The sequence below is a fragment of the Taurulus bubalis genome (genome assembly GCF_910589615.1).
Source record: "Taurulus bubalis genome assembly, chromosome: 11".
Taxonomy (NCBI): Eukaryota; Metazoa; Chordata; class Actinopteri; order Perciformes; family Cottidae; genus Taurulus; species Taurulus bubalis.
In genome coordinates, this window is record NC_136599.1 from 18,910,267 (window position 1) to 18,928,941 (window position 18,675).

The 18,675-nt window shown below is 41.5% G+C and overlaps 1 protein-coding gene across 1 annotated transcript; it reads left to right on the plus strand.

Moving 5' to 3' along the window:
- Nucleotides 1-121: 121 nt before the first annotated feature.
- l3mbtl1 (L3MBTL histone methyl-lysine binding protein 1) lies at nucleotides 122-16,309 on the plus strand (the record flags this gene model as incomplete). The annotated part of the gene is made up of 21 exons (XM_079225694.1): nucleotides 122-287; nucleotides 1,431-1,618; nucleotides 2,978-3,107; nucleotides 3,703-3,865; nucleotides 4,976-5,114; nucleotides 6,929-6,977; nucleotides 7,342-7,430; nucleotides 7,928-8,032; nucleotides 9,495-9,630; nucleotides 10,356-10,447; nucleotides 11,422-11,573; nucleotides 12,378-12,454; nucleotides 12,698-12,783; nucleotides 13,361-13,471; nucleotides 13,781-13,922; nucleotides 14,371-14,473; nucleotides 14,601-14,789; nucleotides 14,923-14,972; nucleotides 15,543-15,700; nucleotides 15,842-15,904; nucleotides 16,175-16,309. 21 exons carry the CDS (start codon nucleotides 122-124, stop codon nucleotides 16,307-16,309), a joined length of 2,523 nt encoding a protein of 840 aa, XP_079081820.1.
- Between the last annotated feature and the right edge of the window lie 2,366 nt (nucleotides 16,310-18,675).

Consider the following 18,675-nt stretch of genomic DNA (forward strand, 5'->3'; position numbering starts at 1 on the left):
AAAGTTCACCTTCATGTGCCATAAACCTGTTACCGTGTTCTTCGGTTGAGAGCATTGCTTTGTACTGTGCCTCATACTCTTTTCTCTCCAGTGCTCCGGAGTAAAGGACAGGGACGCCGTTATGAGTGCCAAAGTGAACATGGAGACTCTCCCCAAAGAACCTGATCGCCCCCCTTTGGACCCTTGCTCCTCGTCCCCGAGCGAGGCCGTCCTCATCTGTGGCAGTGATGGTGTGGCCAAGAAGGCTCGGCCCCAAGCCCACACCACCACGGCGTTCCTCCTACCAGGTGCGCACGGGTATGATAGGGGGGCACACAGTGTGGTCACATTCACAGAGACCTTCCTTTAACTCAGAGATACGCGTACAAGCTACCGTCTCATCAGGTATATTGTGTAGTGACGTGGGAGACATACAGAGAGCATCAGACCGTTCTCATGTAGGGAGTCGGTCCTCCTTCAAGCAGCTTGTCTAGTTGCCCCACCATGTTGCTACAGTAGCCCAGGAAGTAGAAACCAAACACTGACTCCACAGAGGGCCTCTCATGTTATATGTTAAAGACCCCTGAATGTTCTTCTCGAGGTTTGGAAAGTGAGTGGAAGGAAGAATCTGCAACCTCACTGCTAAATGCCATCTAATCCCACTGGCCCTTTAAAGGGGGACTCGTCAGCTTTACACATCAAAGTTGGCCCACGGGTCTTGGGTGCTACGGCCCTTGTGAAAGAAAAGTTGTATAAAGTCTTTTGAGGTTTAAAGCGGGACCTGGGGTCTCAAGTGATGTCACTGGAGTCAGCCTCGGGTTGGGGATGAAGACTAAAAGTTTGAAAATAAAAGAGAATGAAATCCGGGAATGTCAGAGAGAAGCAAGTGAGTTTACCAGACCTCTCTGCTCCTCGTGCTCTAGCCTAAATTAGCCGCTACTAGCATAACACATCGTAATTTGGCCGAACTGTTGGCAGTTGAGTGAGTTGCATTGTAGGGAATATAGGCACCAGATTTAAGAAAGCATGGAGTGTAAAAGACGGTATTTTGAGTTTCCAGTATCTGGTGCATTGATTTTGATTATTTTTTGAAACTATACGATGTCTGACGATTTTATTTCAGAGCAAAGCTAAATTTAAATGGACTTGCATTTGTCTCCCGGAGCAATGTGAGGTTCAGTATCTTGCCCAGTGACACTGAGGACTGAAAGAGCTGATCTTCTGATTAGTGGACAACCCGCTCAAACTCCTGAGCCACAGCCAACCATAGGACTCTTTTAAATGATTGTTTATTGACTTTATATGATGCTAATAATATTGTTGGTAATATCACGAATTACAATTATATGGCCAGGATAATCGTGACATGACATTTTGCTATTGTCCCACAGCTGCTTGTGGGTGAGCTCAGGCAGGAAGTTGAATGAATTTGAACGCATCTCTCTCCTCAGCTCCTGCTGCCACTCATCAAAAGCTGGAGGTGACTCCAGCTGTTGCCATAGGAGACCCAGGTAAAGGAGGCAGGGCCAACGAAACAGCCACACCCACCCTGACCGCACAGGTGGGCGGGGCTTGTAGCATTGTCCACGTCCTCGAGTGGAAGGAGGGGCTGGCCATCCTGCCCAGCAGCAACCTCAAGGTAAATTGAAACGGCTGCTAATTGTTTATCCGCCTGTGCTACGATGTGAATTTAATACAGACACGATGAAAATACTCAGTACCTGTCTGGTTTAAATGTGGGATAATTTCTTCTTTTCTATCTCAACTTACATCTGTCATATAAAAGCAAAAGAGCCAACTCCAATGACAACAATTAAAGCATTGTTGTGGATTTTGACGATCCAGTCAGTGTACTTACTGGACAGTTGACCAGATTTTAGTCAGACAACTTTTAACTTTTTGTATAAAAGCAATTAAGGCAAGGCAAGTTTATTTGTATAGCACATTTCAACAACAAGGTGATTCAAAGTGCTTCACATAAAACCAGTAAAAGCATCAAAACATAATGCAGAAGAAAACAAGATTTTAAAACAATTAAGAACATTCATAAAAAAACAGTAAAAAAGCAAAAAAATATATAAAAGTTGCAGTGCAGTTTAAGAAATAAAATGCAGTAGTGAGATGCAGAAATGTATGAATATCAAGATGCTCTCGAGACGCAGGTTATAATTCTATCATACATTCATTCTATTTTCAGTTGTTCAGGGAAGCATTTTGCCACATTAACAATGAAGAATAGTGTCTCACCAAAATCCTAAATCATTAACAAATATTCATATTTATTTAGCTGTAAGTTATTAAGTGAATGACAACGACCAGAACACACTGAAACTCACTGCAGTGGTTTAGCATAAAGGAGTTCGCAGTAACAGGTTGGCAACATGGAAACAAACATTCTTTTGAAATTGTCTGTTAAATAGTTTTGTGGAGGAAAAAGGGTTGAATGGACAAAATGATTTTGCCCATTGTAATGGAAATTAACAGAAACTTGGAATAATTCAATTGAATGGACAGAGCTCGTCACCACAGATGGTTCGGAGGTCTGACACCAAAAAATAGTTCAACATGAGTTTTATACATCAACAATTATTATTGAAATGTTTGCCCTTTCCCCCCTGCTCCTCCTCGCAGCGTCCTCCGTCCCACCAGACAAGCCTTGCTGCCTGTCTGGAGGATGTTGTTTGGCTGCGGCCCTGAGAGTCAAGAGTGAGAGAGAGAAAAGGAGAAAACAAAAAGAATCCTAAACACCTACAGAGATCCACCTGTTATTGTTCCACCCGGATGGCACAGTTCAGACTGGGTCAAGATGAACTGAACTCTGCTTTCAGAGTTCAGCTACACATTTAAGAATAAAGCATTTATGATAAAGTTTCCACCACACCCATCAAGACACATTTAAACAGATGGATACATTTGTGTGTGTGTGTGTGTGTGTGTGTGTGTGTGTGTGTGTGTGTGTGTGTGTGTGTGTGTGTGCGTGCATGTGTGTGTGTTGCAGTTCTGTGTGAGTGATGTAGGAACGTTGAGCACACTGATCACCCCAGGGACCACCAGCAGCATCACTGAACCAGCAGCCGGGACTTCTGGGAGATCCGCAAGCGCAGAAAGCGCTCCAGCAGACAAGCCAGGTAGAGTCGTGGTAACATAACGGTGTTGTATAAATGTCAGGATCTGAACACAAAGTACTGCACTTACTTAAATTAGATACCTTGAAGTAACTATTTGCTTTGGTTTTAGATGACTTTTGCATGATAGAAATACAAATTCAGCTTTTATTTCCTGGCGTTGCAGGTCACGCTAGTTAACGACTGTTACTTTCTATATATGGCTGCACTTCTACTCTAAATATTTCACAGCAAATCCCTTTCAATGATCACTTGAGCAATACTTGCATCAGCTGAAGCAGAGCACTCTTGACAAATGAAGAGAGAGCAGCTGCAAGCAGGCATCACTCACATGTTGAGAACAATCAAAATCCAGCTGGAAAAGGGTTAAAAGTAATCAATAAGTAGTGGAAATACTATTCACAAAGGATAATACGCGTATTAGTGCAGTAACAACCCCCACATGAATTCAGAAAAGGAAATACAAAATAATTTAGAAAGACAAGAGATTAGCAGAGTATTTGAATTGTTTTAGTATTTTAGATTTGAAATGTTAACCTGTGTTATCAGTCTTAAACCTGTAGGCTCTTCATGACTTCTCTTGTCTCCTGCATGTCAGACGTGTCGGCTGCTGTCGGCTCCGTAAGAGCTGCAGTAGCGGAGCCAGAGAGGTTGTTGCCGGTCAAACCTGAAGTCCTCGTTGGACTGGGACAGCAAACCTATGATGCCAGAGCTCAGAGGACCTACAAAGAGGAGCTGCGCAGAGAGCCCATCACTGACAAGTATGTTGGTAACAGCTGCTTCTCCGTTGATGCTCGCACATGCTAGAGGCGGGCGATAACGCAACATTTGGTACCTAATAATACAGGGTCAGTAATACTGATACTTTTTATCATTAACCCTAGAACACTAACGTTAAAAATAGTCAAACTATCACTAACGTCGGTTGAATTTCATCCGATATAATGTACTTGATAAAATATACTTCTCATCTAAATATATTAAAATACAACAATACAAGGCAAGTTGAAGTATTCTTTTATTTTACCCTATAGAACTTCTCATAAAACAATAAACAGGTATCACAGGAAGACCCTGAAAAAAGACTCAAAATCCGGTGAAAAATTAGGGAATCGTCAATAAAACATGAGTAAAAATATAAATATAGGAGCTATGAACTTGTTATTTGGTCCACATGTTCCTTGGACATGTGAGTTTTGTTCGGTGAAGGAAAAGTTAATTAATGTTAAAAGTCAATGTTAAAACCCATCCGGAAAAAATAGTCACACTATCACTAACGTCGGGTGAAAATCAACCGAACAGGTGCCTGTAGAAAAAAACAGTGATCGGAGCAGGAAGACCACCTTCACTAACGTCTGTGAGCAGCATGAAGCTACAGAAAGACCCACGCAACTCAGACAAAAGCAACACAATGAAAATAACGTAACAACAATCGTTCGGGTGAAAATCACCCGACGTTCGTGTTCTAGGGTTAAAACGGGCTTTTGCAATTTCATCTTGTTGTCCAAAGTTAATTACGTAATATATACATGTGAAAATCCAGGACACTTTTAAAGGCAAATAACAAAATGTGTTTTTATTATGGTAATTTGAATGTAAAAATATGAAAAAGTATTTGATTAATACGTGACAAAAGCAGTGAGGATAACAGCATAGTGTGTTTTTTTGTTTTTTTTATTGATGGAGTATTTCTTTTAAAAACGCCATCAAATAAGCTACAGCGAAACTGTAAAGTACAACAAAACCAATCCTGCAGTGGAGAGTACAAGGCGGAAGTAAATACCGTGATAATAGAAAATAAGGAAAGAGAGGACAGTCTGGTGATGTGTTTCGACTTGAGGAACACTGTATCTGTCCTCTTGGCACCTCAGGAGGATGGTTGGGGTGGAGAAGGTGCCAGCAGGCGGGAGGGTCTCCTCCCTTAACCCAGATCACCTGAAGCCCATGAGGAAGAGGAAGAGGAAGGAATACCTGAGTCCCTCTGAGGAAGACTCTGACATCGAAGGCACGGTGGGACGGCATTGTTATTTACATTTAACCTCCTGATAAAAATATACAGTGGCTTGCAAAAGTATTCATACCCCTTGAACGTTTCCACATTTTGTCTCATTACACGCCACAAACATAAATATATTTTATTGGAATTTTATGTGAAAGACCAACACAAGTACAAAGAAAATTATACATGTTTTTAAAAAAAATTCACAAATAAAAAACTGAAAAGTGCAGTGTGCAAAATTATTCAGCCCCCCTGAGTCAATACTTTGTGGAACCGCCTTTTGCTGCAATTACAGCTGCAAGTCTTTTGGGGTTTGTCTCTACCAGCTTTGCACATCTAGAGACTGAGATTTTTGCCCATTCTTCTGTGCAAAACAACTCAAGGTCAAAGTCAGATTAGATGGAGAACGTTTGTGAACGTCGGTTTTCAGATCTTGCCACAGATTCTCGATGGGATTTAGGTCTGGACTTTGACTGGGCCATTCTAACACATGAATATGTTTTGTTTTAAACCATTCCATTGTAGCCCTGGCTTTATGTTTAGGGTCGTTGTCCTGCTGGAAGGTGAACCTCCGCCCCAGTCTCAAGTCTTTTGCAGACTCCAACAGGTTTTCTTCCAAGATTGCCCTGTGTTTGGCTCCATTCATCGTCCCATCAACTCTGACCAACTTCCCTGTCCCTGCTCAAGAGAAGCACCCCCAGAGCATCATGCTACCACCACCATGTTTGACAGTGGGGATGGTGTGTTCAGGGTGATGTGCAGTGTTAGGTTTCCGCCACACATAACGTTTTGCATTTAGGCCAAAAAGTTCAATTTTGGTCTCATCTGACCAGAGCACCTTCTTCCACATGTTTGCTGTGTCCCCCATATGGCTTCTGGCAAACTGCAAACGGGGACTTCTTCTGGTTTTCTTTTAACAATGGCTTTCTTCTTGCCACTCTTCCATAAAGGCCAGATTTGTGGAGTGCACGCCCAATAGTTGTCCTGTGGACAGATTCCCCCACCTGAGCTGTGAATCTCTGCAGTTCGTCCAGAGTCACCATGGGCCTCTTGGCTGCATCTCTTCAGTGTTCTCCTTGTTCGGCCTGTAAGTTTAGGTGGATGGCCGTGTCTTGGTACGTTTGCAGTTGTGCCATACTCTTTCCATTTCCGGATAATGGATTGAACAGTGCTCCATGACATGTTCAAAGCTTGGGAAATCTTTTTATAGCCTAACCCTGCTTTAAACTTCTCCACAACTTTATCTCTGACCTGTCTGGTGTGTTCCTTGGACTTCATGGTCCTGTTTGCTCCCCAATATTCTCTTAACAAACCTCTGAGGCCGTCACAGAACAGCTGTATTTGTACTGAGATTAGATTTCACACAGGTGGACTATATTTAGTCATTCGGTCAACATTCAATCATTCAGCAGTCATCAGGCAACTTCTGAAGGCAATTGGTTGCTGAATAATTGGGGGCTGAATAAGTTTGCACACTGCACTTTTCAGTTTTTTATTTGTGAGAAAATTTTTAAATCATGTATAATTTTCTTTGTACTTCACAATTGTGTGACACTTTGTGTTGGTCTTTCACATAAAATTCCAATAAAATATATTTATGTTTGTGGCGTGTAATGTGACAAAATGTGGAAACGTTCAAGGGGTATGAATACTTTTGCAAGCCACTGTAGATGTTCTCATATCTGATGAATTTAGACAGAGGAGCATTAATATGGTGTTACTTTACTGAAAGTATTTAAAGTGACGTGTTTGTTTGCTCTAGTTCAGGGACTATACTTTATTTCTACTCTTAGCTCTTGCGTTATTTCTATTACATGTATTTTAGGATGAGAAAATGGATGAATCTAAAGCAGACGGCAGACACATCAGAGGAGGTTGGACTAATCTTTAATTTGTCTGTTATATCATCTTTCATCCTTTTTTGCACTTTGCTTATTTGCCTGTTTTCCTCCCTTCAAGTCATAATAACATATCCCTGACAATATAATGTAATTCCATACAGCATTGAACATGCATTGAATTGTGTTTTATTGTAGTGTCAAGTAATGATCTCATCCAGCCCTGTATGTTCTCAATACCTTTTAGATTGCCCTTCACTGACCTTTGAGTACTTTTTTACATTTTTTTTATTAAATATGTATCCCTCCCTATTTGTTTGCAAGATTACAGCTCTTCAAACACTAGCTGCTCCTTGTATAAATGAGTCAACTAATTATTTGATTTGTATATTTGGTGAAGCTGGAGACAGTAAGACAGAACAGTGGACGTGGGCTCAGTATCTGGAGGAAACCAAATCGGTTGCTGCGCCCATCAAGCTTTTCCAAGAGGTACGTTTGAGTGGAATAATCAGACTGCAGTTTCAGGCTCAGCTACAGCCCTGTTACACACAGGATCACCCAGGGCACCCATGATGTATTACTACTTTCTTTATGACCACTGCAGCTCTTCCTATAGCACAGGGACAAATCTATCGCCCCGAGTCAAAAAAAGGAATGTAAATTTACCTGGAAGAAAATGATGTATGCAGCCAAAGGGTGCACATTAATATTATTATTCTGTTACAGCTTCATTTAAACGTGATTTATTTCTTTAACAATATAAACATTGTGGCAACGCAAGCTTTGTCTTGAAGATACGTTCTGCTTCAACATTGTAAGTAATATGAGAATGATAAACTGTCCATTTGCTGTGTTTGCCGTCCTCTGTATTTCTTATTTGTTTGTTGCCTTGATCCAATTACCCTCCATTCTATGTTTTCACTTCATTTAGTTTGAATCTCTGTGGTCTGTACTGAAATATTTGCCTTTGTACCCAATGTGTCCAGACCCAGAGAGTGCCAACAGTGAAGAGCGGTTTTAAGCAGGGGATGAAGCTGGAAGGCATCGACCCGCAGCATCCGTCCATGTACTTTGTCCTCACTGTGGCCGAGGTGAGCCAGACGTCCATTAACACGGTCAAAGGATCTTAATGGCCAGGCTCGGCCCTGTTTCTCGTACGTGGCTTACTGAGTTAGCGGGCTAATTGTCAGGATAAGATGACGTAGGTCAGGCTTTCTCGGTTTCTCGAAGCAAGCTTAGATTAATCACCATAGCAACACATCCAAAAATTTAAACCTGCTCCCGGGCAGGCTTACTGAACTTCACTGGATAAGCTGGACACTCCCACGGACAAAAAAGGCAGCTCCCTTCCTCATTGATGAAGGAGCGATATTAGTTATATTAGTTTTATAGGGAGAGAGTTCTTCCAGATCGCCAGGATCCATCCTTTACATCATCATGACTTCCTGTACGCGGCGATATAGATTTTGCCGGCAAGAAATAATTTATTTACGAGAGCTTCTCGAGCCGTGGACATTGATCACCACAGGCGCAGCCGATCGCCCGTCTCGGACACAGACTATCAGCCGCTGCATGCCGCTGTTCTTAAGTTTATTTAGCTCTTAAGAAACTTATGGATGTGTTGAAGGCACTCATAATGATATGACAGTGCTATTAGTACACCATGCATATCATTATTGTAGAATATGATTAAGGTGATCGTGATGAGAATACAGAGAATCACACATAATTTATTTTCACTGCTTCAATTGATTGAATTTCTGATTATGAATAATACATACATACTGATCCGCCCATACACATATTCAAACTCCTAGTTATATGGTAATCTACACGTACATGTATATACACATATATAGTACATGATTCATACGTGCAGACAACACATATATCCTCATAAGTATATATTTATTCGTAAATATAATCTGATTGATTTGGGTGATGAAGCACTTCAAATTAGCCGATACATTTTCCCAGCACTGACGTATTTAACTTGTCTGATATATTTGCGACGCTTATGTCTCGCAGCGGGGCAGGTGTTAAAGTTGCGTTCACGGAAACAACGTTGCAAAAACGCTGGAATATTCGCAACGCGTTTGCTGTGAATGACTACGGTATTGACTTCCTCATATGCCTTCATGATCATCTCCTGCTTCTCAGTAGAGAAATAAAAAGAGGTTCCTCTGAGTTTATTTGGCATTGTACTGTTAGAACATCGTGGTGTCAGTGCTCCATTATTATCCCTTCTGAAGAGGAGCGGGCGCGCGCATTTATCCAGATGACTGACGTCTGGCTAGAATTAACGAGACGTTTCAGCGCGGATCAGCCGTGAAGAAACCCAGATAGCCTGATGTCAATCATCTCGCTAATTTAAGATGGAGATTAGGACATTTGCTTGACTTTGTTTAGCCAGGTACGAGAAATTGGGCCCTGATTAGTTAGGATTGAAATCATCATTCACCTGCAGGCTGCTTTGCATGCAGGAGGAGTTCACCCCGGTGTCGTCTTCTCAGGCCGGCTTTTGTCTATCTAATGTGTCATGTCATCCTCCAGGTCTGTGGTTACCGGCTGCGGCTTCATTTTGACGGCTACTCTGATTGCCACGACTTCTGGGTGAATGCCAACTCCCCTGACATCCATCCTGCAGGCTGGTGTGAGAGCACAGGACACAAACTGCACACTCCCAAAGGTGAGAGGTCAGAGCACTCTGGACATGCTGAAAGACCAAAGGGCAAATAGAATCAAACACACTCTTTCATGTTCACTTACCCTGTCCTGTAGTTAACAGAATCAGAATCAGAATTAGAATCAGAACCATTTATTGCCACGTATGTTTTTACATACAAGGAATTTGTCTTGGCGGGTAGTGCATAACATTTAAACAATAAACACAGTGCAAGAAATAGGAGCATTCACAATTACATTTACAATATAATCTAAAATGTAAATAAAGTGCACAGACAAAGAGATGACAGTACTTTAAACAAGTGTAATGTGAAAGTGACATATGTATTTAAATATGAGGTATGAAGGGATGTGCAGGGGAGTCCAGCTACTGGCACCTCTAAAACTCACTGATTAACTTGCACTAAAATTATGGAGTCTCCGCTGATTGCTTGGCAACCTCATGTTGATGACGACACTCCAGGAAGTCAATGAGCCAAGTTTTTGTATGCATTAAACAAACAAGATAAAAAGTGTTGATTTGTGAATGTTCAATGTGCTGGTCAGTTGATAGTGTTGCCCTTGAGAGCCAGGCTCGATGTTTCCACCTGTTTCCTTCATGCTAAGCTCCCTGCAAGAAAGCAAAGTGGCGTATTTCCCAAAACGTCACACTATTCCTTTAAATGGCGGGATGTTTTATCAAATATGAATCAGTTTAACCTTCTCTCTGTATCTCTGTTTTTCCTGCAGGCTGTAAAGAGGAGGAGTTTACCTGGACCAACTACCTGAGAATGACGAAAGCACAAGTAGCGTCCAAAGAAGTCTTTGCCAGTCCTGGGAGGGTAACTGCCACTATATAATATACGGTAGTTGTATTATCTACAAGTACCAATGGATGAGGTGAATGGTTTGGTGTTGGGGAAACTCCAACTCCAACGAGAAGCAGTTATAATAAAAACAATGTGCGGCTTCTATCTCATTCGGAAAACATTTTCACTTCACAAGACCAAAAGTGAGGCCTGTTGTCCTGTCTGGTTATATATATATATATATATATATATATATATATATATATATATATATATATATATATATATATATATATATATATCTATATATATATAGATATATATATATATATATATATATATATATATATATATATATTAATAATAATATTTAACGCAAGGACACCAAAAAGCTTTATGCTTGTTTGGGTTGATGTTGACTTGCTTCTGCAAGCTAATGTTTAAGCTAATGTCCAAGCGGCAATACAGGGCTCTCAAGTGTCACGCATTGAGCGTGACTGTCACGCATTTCGGTCTTAAGTCACGCCCTCCCGCCACACATCGTATTTCTCACGCTGAAAAACCCTCTAGGCTATTTAATGTGCCGCAGCGCGCAAACATGACCTGGTCGCGCTGCCCTCACCATGGAGGAATCAAGCACGTCTCCCCCGAATCCCCAGCCAATCAATAAAAAGAGATGGGCGACACGAATAGCCAATCAGAAAAACGTATCTGTTGTATCTGGGTGAAATGTAATCTCGGCCATGCCTCCCCCCCCCCCGGCCGTGCCTCCGTCCGGGGGGAGAAAGAGAGAGATGTCACGCTTACCTGTCTTAAAAACTTGAGAGCCCTGGCAATACATCAAACTGTATTAGTGTTTTATTGATTGGTGAATTCATAAACTGATTTAGAAACAGTCCAACAGTACAATTGGCACACCATTTATCAGCTAGCCCGCAGCTCTGTATGTCTCTACTTCCTCGAGTGCACTTGCCAGGTCATTTCTAATATTTCTGCTTTCTGTGTAGATCGATGTGAAGGGCAGTTTTGAGATAGGAATGAAGCTGGAGGCCGTCGACCGTATGAACCCCTCCCTCATCTGTGTAGCAACTGTCACTGACGTGGTGGACGAGCGCTTCCTGGTTCATTTTGACAACTGGGATGACACATACGACTACTGGTGAGCCTCAAAAACATTGGGGATGTACAGGCTTTGGGAATTGACTGAATCAAAAATCTTGCAGAAATATTTTTTCTGCACAGTTGTGGAGAAACTTAGGCCTGTTATATTCTATGACATTGCTGAAGGAGCAATGCAGATTGAAATGTCCAATCTTTCAATCTGTTTAACTTCATGTTTACAGATTTGGCTCATTTGTAAAAAAAAAAAAAAAAAACAGTGTACCATGTAGTCCCGACCAAATGAACCAAACTACAGGTGTAGTAAGGCTATGTTAATCTAAACACGGCCACTAAGGGGAAGAACCACTCACAAACAAACTGCCCCATGACATATATCACCATAGAGATAATATATGGCTAAAATACTGGAGACATAGTAACATTTATTGTGAAGTTGTGCTTTTGCTCACCTAATGAATGTTTAATATTTACTCTCCTTTTAGCTCTTATTAACCAACTCCGATGAAAAATATGGGATTCTTTCTTTCTTGCTGGTGCTGGAAACTGGGTTAGTAACGGTGCTGCGGCTGAACCAGTTAAGGCGTCATGAACCCCAAACAATGAACTAAAAGAGGTTAACAAGCACAGTAGAGCTTTACATTTAAGTGATAACTCTCTCTGGGGTTTTCATCAAATTAATGCAGTTATTTGATTCAGTGTTCGTACTAAGCACCAAACAAACATCAGTATAAATCTGCAGTGAAAGCTGTTCCAGCATCAAGGTGAACAGCTCGAGAACAGCTCCTTTTCTTACAATGAAACTACCTAACTGCTGGACGTTGTTGTTTGTCAAACAATGCAGGTGTGATTCCAGCAGTCCGTACATTCACCCTATTGGTTGGTGCCAGGAGAGGAACCTCCCCCTAACACCACCCCAAGGTGAAAAGTGTGTTCAATGTTAATCATTGATTGAATCATGTTCATAGTCCTATCATGGGTCATTAACTTTAAAAACATCTCTGCCCACTTAGTCCCACATTTTTCCCTTCCTTTTTGAAATATACTTTTAGAGCATGGCCTTTAACATAATCCTGAAGAAAATAAATTGAATATGGAGGGCAGGAGATTTTATGTTTGTATTCACTGACTGATTTTGGTTGAATTTATGTTTTGCTGCACCAGATTACCCAGATCAGGCCCGGTTCTCCTGGTCCCACTACTTGGAGGAGACCGGATCCAGGGCGGTGGCCGCTGACGCCTTTAAAGTGGTGAGAACAAAGAATTGAATAATGTTCCCGGTAATGATATCTGACAAACACAGTTCAGGGGAGAATCTGTGTTCTGTTTCTGATCTAATTCACAGTATGATATGAAATGATTACTAGTGTGTGGAGCTGTGATATGGGCAGGCAGAAAAAGGCAATGACAGTGATGGCAAAGCCAGAGTTAAGAGACTGAAAATGAATACGTAAAGTTTGATTGATTGTAAATGTCTGAGTAATTACAAATAATGAGAGGCATGGTTACATTGTTACAGTCAAATCAGTTACTTACAGTATATCATGAATGTCATTACAGCTGACGGATCTTTGAAGAGGGCTGCAGTAATAAGTAAATTAGGCACAGTCCAGCTGTTTATATAACAGATGATAATGTATGTACTGATCTTTCTTCTGTAAAATCTCAAATAAAAGGCATAAAAGGCCCCAAGTTAAATAGTAGAACTGATGTTTGGTGCAAGTAAATCCAAAACTTTATGGAAAGTACATTCAACATGTTTGGTTGTCGAGCCGAACATACAAGTTACAGCGTTATTCAAGTTGCCTCTGTCTGCTCTGTCTCCAGCGTGCGGCCCACAGTTTCCAGCCTCAGATGAAACTGGAGGCTGTGGACAAGAGAAGTCCTGGTTTGATCCGAGTGGCTACAGTGGAGGAAGTGGAAATTCATCGCATTAAGGTAATGCTCTGTTTGTGTGTTGTCAGCTTATATTTCATGAACACTTAAGTACTAAATGTCTTAGGTTCATGTATGTGTGTAATTTTGTTTAAAATGTTTCCCAGACCCCCTCAGGTCCATTACAGCTTTGATTACGTGTACTTGTGAGCTGTGGCCTTGGGCTAATGGTTCTGGAATAAGAGCTTACATGTACTAATACTGTAATGTACTGTACGTCTTTCTAACCAATCCTGAACCCATTGTGAGTGTGCGCATTGTAAGTGTGTGTGTGCATGTGTACAGTATCATATATTTCTATTCCGCCTTCAGGTCCATTATGACGGCTGGAGTCATGTCTACGATGAGTGGATGGACTCGGATCACCCTGACATCCACCCAGCAGGCTGGTGTGAGGCGACCAGTCACCCACTCAAAGTTCCGCCACGGGACACCAAAGCACAGCAGCCACATGGTAGCCACCAGCACTTCGGTCAAAACTGGAAGTTGATTTTCTTCAAATTTCAAATCAAAGTTATTATTGTTACATAGCATTAAATCCTAGCAAAAATAATTGTTCTTACTTTTTTTTATTGATTCACCATTTTTTTTCATGCATTCATTTTCTAAGTTTTTCTGAGCTATTTTCTATATATGTTGACATTTTGATTTGTCATAATTGAAAAAATGCCCAAACAATACAGTTAACAGTGGCTGAATTTCATTTCACTGCTTCAGTTTCAGAGTCCTCATATTGTGCATGCTTGAATAGAACAGAGCCATCATTAATGTTATTAGTAACACTGGGTTTTGCTATCTGCTGTTAAAAAAGCCTCTTGGTATTTACACCACTCGTTAGCAATAGGCATAACCTTCCAGTACTATGTGTGACGGTTCATCTGTCTGTATTGTAATGGCTGTAGGCGTGAGGGAGCCTCCGACCTCAGGCCAGTCCCCCTACCCATCCTCAGTTCCCTGTAAACCCATCAACCACCCCAGAGCCAACAAGTACAGCTTCCACAACAGGTCAGCTGAAATCTACTCTTCATTCACCAGGTTAACTAGTCAAGATGCACATCAATACCTGACATCAAAACCTTTTAAAGTCATGCGTCTTCTTAAAGTGCACCACGGGGCTGTGTCTTTGAAACAGGAAGTGTCCAACTCCTGGTTGTGACGGTTCAGGCCATGTGACCGGCCGTTTCACTGCCCATCACTGCATATCCGGCTGCCCATTGGCTGAGCGTAACCAAGGCCGGCTGAAGGCCGAGCTGTCAGACTCAGAGTGCAAGAGGACCCTCTTCTTTGGCCAGAGGACCAAGAAGACACATTTCCGTGGCAGGTGTGTGTGTGTGTGTGTGTGTGTGTGTGTGTGTGTGTGTGTGTGCGTGTGTGCGTGTGCGTGTGTGTGTGTTGGCCTGCATATGCATGCATGTTTGCCTTTGTCTCACATTGATCTTTTCCTCTGTTTTCAGGATTGGCCGTCCTCCCAAATACAGGAAGAACCAGCAGAGAGACTACCAGAGTGAGTTTTCTAAATGCATGATACATAAAGCTTTGATGAGAGCATTTTATAGCTTCAGGGGTGTTAATGTTTGGAACATTAAGCAGGATTTATTGGCAGAATTTTAATATAATATCATTCATAACTATGTTTTTAATTACAGTATAATCACCTGAAACTTGGACTCATTGTGTCTCCGTTACCTTCGAATGAGGCGTTTAGATCCACACACAGTGCAGGTTCTTTTCACAATTTCCGCCATGTTTCACCGCCATGTTTCTACAGTAGTCCAGAATGGACCAACCGAACGCAGACTCTAGAGAGAACCTTTCCCATTTTTACGTTACTTGGAGGCCGCTGTAGTTCTCCGACACATGCCTGGAAAGGGAGGGGTGAGCAGAGAGATATTCAGTTAGATAAACCGCACAACTAGATGCCACTCAATCATATACACTGCTCCTTTAATGATGGCACCACTTAAGATGTGTCAAAATATCTGCCGGGAAATACAACGTGTCTGCAGTTTCAATCAGAAATATTTGTCCATGTGATCATAAATCAACATATCTTCCTGTGTATGTTTAACCTCAGACATGTCCTCAGAAGGCGTGTATCCGTCACTATTCATGTCAGCTCTGAGCAGCCAGACAGACAGGACTCTCTCTCTGTGCTGGGAGCAGCACTGTAAGCTGCTGCCCGGCGTTCAGGGCATTCACGCCAGCCAGGTGGCAGCATGGAGCGTGGAAGAGGTAAGCGAACCGTATCCCTCACCTACATATTAATGTATTCTCTCTCTCTCTCTCTCTCTCTCTCTCTCTCTTTTTCTCTCTCTCTCTTTTTCTCTCTGTGTCTGCTTTGATTATTTAAAATTGGTTGTATCTGTACCACAGGTCTTCATGTTTGTCCAGAATTTAATCGGCTGTGAAGAACAGGCTCGTCTCTTCAGAGAAGAGGTGAGTCCACCAAGTGTATGTCAATGAAATATTAAGTTAATGCGCATTTGCTTTGCACATTTCTAAGTGTGAACAGTCCTTTGCGGTATTTACTGTGATGTTACACTGCACACTGCACAGTCTGTTGAATGGATAGTACATCTTTTTTTAAGTGGGGTTGTACGTGGTAAATACGTTTAAGTGGACGTTGTATTTAGAATATTTTCACTGCTTATTTCTTTGCCCGTCACGGCCAGTTGCATCACCACTGTTTTGTCTGCGTCTCCCCAGATGATTGACGGGGAGGCCTTCCTGCTGCTGACCCAGACCGACATTGTGAAGATCATGAGCATCAAGCTTGGCCCCGCCCTCAAGATCTCCAATGCCATTCTCATGTTCAAGAGCACAGACGAGGTACTCAAGTGATCTCACCCTCACCTGACCTGTGGCGTCCGGCCGTCGATCATCATGTGCCAAATTCATTCTGTTGCAGGGAAAAGGCCCTGACTCCTTGTTTCATGTGTTTGGTGTCTTTTACCCATCAGAGAGGGGGAGGGAAGGGGTGGGGGGTTTAGTGAGGTCCGATCAGAGTTGGAAGAAGAAGGGAAATAAGGTAATACAGATATTTTTGGGGGAGTAATGTCTTAAAGATGATGGACAAATTGCTGTGGAGGTGGACAGAAGCAGGGTGATGAATGTGAGGTGGAACATCAGGAGTCTTTACAGTTCAAACCTCACTGGCAATGTTTCACATCTGTTACGATCTGCCAGTCTACGGTTTGCTTAGTATTTCCAACCACCTGTTTTTAATGCTGAGTTGTAATGTGTGCATCAGAAGCCTGAGTGGGAATAGTATAATTCAAAAGGTTTTGGGGGAAATGTGGCCAAAAGAGGAATTAAATGCAGTAGACAAGGCTGGTTAGTGAGGCTCCTACAAGCCTCACGTTTTGTGCAATAAAAGAAGTTGAGACAGAAGTACTATATTTGGTAACACTTAATGTTACAGCTCCTTTATGTTATCAGACTGTTCTGTGATACAACATGATGAAAATAAAATAAATACGCTGTGTTGTTAAGACTGTTGGGAACAACTTTATATTTGTGTCAGATGAGCAAGTTGAAACAATTTGCTCAATTTCATCCTGAAGTATTCAGTCATTTGTGTTTAAATTCTCTTCATTTTACCATTAATGTGATAACTCATGTGATGCAGGAGCTGTAATTTAAAATGTTTCCCTCTTATATGGAATCTGAGTCTGAGAACAGAAACAGTGTTTTTATATCTTTATGCAAAGATCTGAAATGATTATTTTTTGCAATTCTTAGGAGATGAAAAGGACACTTTTAGCACAACTGTGAAACCCAAATGGATTTTACACAATGATGTTGCCACACTTGGTCACTAGAGAGTGCAAAAATTCACGTTTGGCTCAATAAACTTGGATTTGGTAGCAAGACAATGGAGCTCTCCGCAGTTTAAATGTGATGGAAACAACATTCAAAGTGTGTTCTGCAAAATGTTTACATTATATGTCAGAATTGGTTAAAAAAAAAAAGAACACTGTACGGATTTGATATTGTGAGATGAAGTGTTTTAAGGGCTCTTTGTGTGTCTCTCTGGTGGGGTGTGTGCGTGCGTGCGCGTGCGTGTGAACATGAACATGTGTGTGTGCGTGAACGTGTGTGTGTGTCAAGATAATCTTGGGTCATAAAATGTCATTCAATCCATATGAATTAATAAACATCCAAAGCTGTCTTGTCTGATTAAACTCGCTGCCTTTTTTTTTCTTTTTTGAGGGATCACTCACTCACTCACTCACTCACTCACTCACTCACTCACTCACTCACACACACACACACACACACACACACACACACACACACACACACACACACACACACTTCCTGTGCTTGTGTTGTGTGTGCGTGGTGCTGTTGACTATAAACTCACTTTGCTTACATCACATCCCCTTATTGACAATCCATATTCTCGTCAACAGTTGGCTGTGGTGGTGACAACTTCTTTCACGCCCTTCCGCCTTATCTTCTTACACTGCTGCAGAGGCCAGAACACAGGCTGATAACTTGCTGCTGCAGCTAGACAGCAACATACTGAAGTTATGGTTGGGCAGTAAATGTGTCACGCAAGACAGTGTGGCAGGTGTCTCATTTCTATATTCTTTGGAGGGAGGATGTTAAGGACCAGAGACACTCTTGCTCTCTTGCTTTCAAAATAAAAGTATGCTCCTTTGTGAGAGTGGAAAATGATTAAATGTTTTAAAGGTCTCCCTTCATTCCAAAATGGGACTTGCTTATTGTTTCTTCATTGGAAGTTTGTGCAAAAGTTTATAAGTGGTTATTTTTGAGAGGTAGACTAGCTTCTAGCTGTTAACGCCCGGGTTGACAGTCCTTTATCCTAAGCTAGGCTAATCGTCACCTGTCTCCAACTTCGTACTAAATGCACAAATGTAAGATTCATGAGAAATGTGTCTCATCTAAATCTTACATACATAGTAGTCATGTTGCACAAAATATTGGACAATGTCTGTAATATAGTGCTGAGCAAATTAATGCTATCGTAAAGTCCGATAGATATTAGCAGTAATAATACAGTAGCATGCATATTTCGGAATCATCCTAGTGGACGAAAGATATGCAATTCATCCAAAAATAGCTTTCTGCAAACTGTATTACTAAATTATAGATAAACGGCAAAAAAAAAAGAAGAAAAAAAGGCTGAAGTATTCTTCTTGTCTTATTTTGAAAATGAAGATCAGAGTCCGGAACTACAA